General features: G+C 40.1%; 1 protein-coding gene across 1 annotated transcript in view; it reads left to right on the forward strand.

Moving 5' to 3' along the window:
* Nucleotides 1-258: 258 nt before the first annotated feature.
* The window catches only part of LOC118748376 (probable multidrug resistance-associated protein lethal(2)03659), a 41180-nt gene continuing 36860 nt past the window's right edge, over nucleotides 259-4578 (forward strand). The window contains exons 1-3 of the mRNA XM_036482747.1: nucleotides 259-290; nucleotides 3347-3577; nucleotides 3643-4537. Of these exons, the coding sequence (XP_036338640.1) occupies nucleotides 259-290; nucleotides 3347-3577; nucleotides 3643-4537 (1158 nt within the window). The remainder of the gene's footprint in view (nucleotides 291-3346; nucleotides 3578-3642; nucleotides 4538-4578) is intronic.

A 4578-nucleotide genomic window follows, 5' to 3' on the forward strand; every position in this document is an offset into this window, starting at 1 on the left:
ATCGAGAGCCGATACCTACGCCTCTAAATCTTCTCTCTACACTTATGGCTGCGAAATGGAGCGCAAAGTTAAAGCAGGAGCATTCGTTGAATGTCTGGGGATAATAATGTCAGTATATTCACCTGACTTTGTGATTGTCTTTCCAGGCAGAAGTATTTGGTATCGCTAAAGGCTCACGCCTTTTAAAATCGTAATAGCTTCGGTCACCGTCAAGGCGGGCGAGGGGTAATTTTTTTCTTGAGCAGCTCGGCGGGCACTATGGCTTTGGTGTCTTTTGAATATGGACTGATGTATGTAGAATTATTTCGAAGTATATAACCCAAAAATATATCTACTAAAATATACGAAAGTTTAGATTCCTCTATGGGGACTCAAAAAACTAAACTGAATTTAACTAATACCCAAAATCGAAGCTATCATGGTCGAATATATCACATATAAATTTTGGTCCCTATTGGAGTCGATAAAGGCGTGTCGCAAAGGGGTCAAAAGCCAGATAACTCTAAGGACTTAACAAATTAAAAATATCTATTTTCATTTGATGCAGACAATCGATACTACTGAAAGCGAGGATGTCACATATAAATTTTAGTCCCGATTGAAGTCGGTTAAGACGTCGTGCGACACGCCTTAACCGATTTCAATCGGTCCCAAAATTTATATGTGATATCTTCGGCAATAAAGCATCGATTTTGGGTATTAGACGAAAAAAAATATTATTTTAATTTTTTTTTGTCTCCATAGAGGAATCTGAACCTTACCCCCTGAGCGACAGGTCTTAACAGACACAGAGACTCATCCAGGGAACTATTTTGGGATTTTCAGTATTCTCGGGAGCTATCGATAAAATAATCTATATTTTTATCGATTTGGGTATCGATATTTTTTAACCAAATTTTTGTGTGTTTCCACTTCGCACGAAAATCAGCGAACGGCAGCACTTTTAAACAGTAAAATTTTTTCAGGAATTTGGTGAATTAGTCTTAACTGAGTTGGCAGCCCTGGCTGGGAGTTCCATCCAGATTTTTTTAATGTTCGGATAATTATCTGATTAAAAAATCCAAATATCCGGATACTGACGGGGTATGCAAATAGCAAAAACGAAAGGAAGTTAGCCGCATATCCAGGTTTTAAACGTAACACAAATATCCGAACGGATGACCGATTATCCGAATATACCAATTCAGACTCACTTCTTATGTAAAAGGAAAAATAAAAAAATATTAATTCAAAAACGTGCTGTTAAAAAGGTTAGTTGTTAATAGTTTAGTCCCCATCATTGACGCTAGATAAATGCACTCAAATGTTTATGTTTTAAATGAGAGTGTTTAAAAAAATTCAAGTTGCCCATACTTCCACAAAATGAAATGCTTGGCATTCGTAATTCAAGTGTTTCCTCTTCTAAAGGCTAGCCAAAGACGAATTTTCGAGAGCAACTATTCAAAGTATTTATATTATAATGTATGCACTTAATACAAAAGACGTTAGATTTCACTTAATTTCATAATTGCTGCTGAAAGCTATTGGAGATCATGCGATCACACACTCGAAATGGCACTCAAAATTCTTTAAACCCTAATTGGTTATAACGACTATTTGACTATCCATGGGTATTATTTATCAGTTATATATAGATCCATTGTACGCGCGGCTTAAGCTCTTCTATCACTAGTATTACTAACGGGCTTACGTATTTGCCAGACTAAAAAAAAAACTAAACTGAAACAAGTAGTTATTTACTCCATTTTTTGATACGTATTCTAGGCAACCGCAAACATAAGTAGATATGTACCAATGCGCATTATTTCGCAAATATATCGCGACATTTTGAAAGCAATGTCCAATTCTAACTCGTCAATCATAAATTCAAGACTTTAATGAAAGCAGTTGTAGTTTATTACTTAGGCGTAAAACTTAAAATTTCATTCAAAAATCTTTAGCGCCTTATTTGTTGACAGGTGATAAGCAAAGCTGATAAGGGAAATGGTAAGAAAACGTGAAGCGCGCATAACAGCTGATTGATAAATATTTTATCGCTAAAAACTGTACAAATGCGTAGTTAGCATGACGAAATTATTTAAGTAAAAAATTGGAGGAATGTTAATTGATTGGTTGATCCATCATACTAACGTTATCGTATGGCGTTAAAATGCCAAAATCATTCATCAAGAAATTGCACACTCTAGGAGACATTTTCAAATATTTGCCAAAAATTATTTTTGCACTATAGCAATTCAAATTGCATTGTGAAAATGAGTAAATTAGTAACATTTTCTCCATCTGAGTAATTAAAATAAATTTGACTCTTATAATGGGTGGCAACCCCAATGCCTTCCTAAAGCCTAAAGGGGGGCTCTAACCCTCCCTCTGTTAGCACCAGCGGTTTCCGAGCTGAATACTTTCAGAACCGGAGTGCCGAAGTCCATTTAAACGGCATGGCCAAGCCAGCGGAGCCGTTAAATTTTGATTCGCTGCAGTATCTCCAGCTACTGACTGTTTGTTTGATGCCAGGAGATTTAATTTTTTAATTTTTTTCAACTTCGTACTGTCTTCGTTTACCACTACCTAGTCTGGGTTCCCTTAAGTCGCCTAACTCTCTGATAAATGTTTTGGGCGTTTTTCCTGTCGGCCAGCATTTTAAGCTCTTCGCACTTACGAATTTCGGGATCTGTTTTCATATTGCGGCATCTTGCTTACCTCTTCAGTTCCCTATAAAGGTCTCACATGGCTCGAATTTCGCCTTATCACAGTGTGGCCCTCAAGGTAGCATAGTTTTCCTCTGCAGCTTCCTTACACTTCTTATCGTACCAGTCGTTCTTTCACGCTCGCTAAAATCCGACTATTTCTTCAGCGACGGTACTTAATGAGCGGGAAATGTGGTTCCACAACTCGCATATGTCGGTTTGTTGAAAAGTGCTCTCTGAGCAAGTGTGAGAGTCGAGTGGCGTGTGCATTGGCCATCTGTTGTGATTGCAGCTTTTCTTACGTTGATCTTTCGTTTAAAAAGGAAAATGAATGGTTTAAAGAGGTGGCCCTATCCGTGGGCATTGAGCTTGAAGATCAATGAGGTTTCGAAGGTTCAGTGGGGTCGGGGACAGTGCGACATGTTTATTAGAGTATATGTGGTGTATTTCCAACACAAGGTTTCAGCGCATCAGCAAAAAGTAAATGGATAGGATGTTATTCCTAATTTGCCTATGGACAGGCTTGAAAATGAAAACTTTCTTATCTAGAGTAATAAAAAAAAAAAATAACACAAAGGTCAACAGATAAAGCACTAGTTGCAAAGCCAAGCTATTTTCTTTTACTCACTTCACCCAAAATAATGTTCATTTTCTCCTTTCAGTTGGACGCGCGGAGTCTTCAAGAAAGGCTACTTGGGCAATTTAGGACCAGATGATATCTATGAGCACGTGCCCAAGCTGGATAGCAAAACGCTATCCAACTCACTCATTAGCTACTGGGAAAAGGAGGGGCGACGTAAAAATCCCAGTCTCTTACGCATGATATTTAGCGCATTCGGCTGGCAATTTGTGCCGATGTGTATAATCTACTCCATATTGGAGATAACATTGCAGTGAGTAGCTTAAAATAGCATACATATACCTATTCTGAGGCTTCAATACTTTCTTTCCTCCACAGCACCTTTCAGCCGCTATTCCTGGGCGAGCTTGTTTCCTACTTTTCCGAGGGTCAAACGGACATCTCAGATCAGCATGCCTACCTCGCCGCCACCGGTATTGTGCTGTGTTCACTCACCGCTTCGTTGTGCTTTCACCCATTCATGTTCTTTCTCTTCAAAACCGGCACAGCCATACGTGTTGCCTGCGCTGGTTTAATCTATCGCAAGTGTCTACGCTCTTCTGTGACCTCGGACAATAGCGGTATGAGCGGTTTTGCCATCTCAGTTCTTTCCACCGATCTAACACAATTCGATACTACCTTCTACTTTTTCCACGATCTTTGGAAGGGCCCCATTGAAGCGTGTGTTTTTGGTTATGTCATGTACATGCAGATCGGTTGGCCGGCAATTGTGGGTATTGCAGCAATTGCCGCCTTCATACCACTACAAGCTTGGGCCGCTAAGGCTGCAGCCAAGTTTCGTCACCGCTTTTCGAAATTCGGCGACGATCGCGTGAAGCTGATGAATGAGATCATAACGGCGATACAAGTGATAAAAATGTATGCGTGGGAGAAATCTTTCGCTATGTTGGTAGCAAACTTGCGTAAGAAGGAAATACGCGCCATAAGGGGCACCATGAATATCTACGCGGGCATGCAGTGTACGAATATGATTTCGAAATTCGCGCTCTTCCTCAGCTTAGTCGCCTATGTCTACACAGGCGATATAATAACAGCGAAGAAAGTGTTCATTGTGTCCTCTTACTATGACGCGCTCAACGATTCGCTGCTGCACTTCTGGCCGCTGTCGGTTACAACATGGGCTGAGACTTTTGTATGCGCGCGGCGCATAGTCACATTCCTCAAGCAGAGTGAAGATCCGGCAGATGGTGGTATCGAAAACTTTGCTGTCGACATCGACACGACCGAGAAGGGCAACTTTTTAGGGCGTGTACA

This window comes from Rhagoletis pomonella, unplaced genomic scaffold (genome assembly GCF_013731165.1).
Source record: "Rhagoletis pomonella isolate Grant_MI unplaced genomic scaffold, Rhpom_1.0 Rhpom_scaffold_00013, whole genome shotgun sequence".
Lineage (NCBI taxonomy): Eukaryota > Metazoa > Arthropoda > Insecta > Diptera > Tephritidae > Rhagoletis > Rhagoletis pomonella.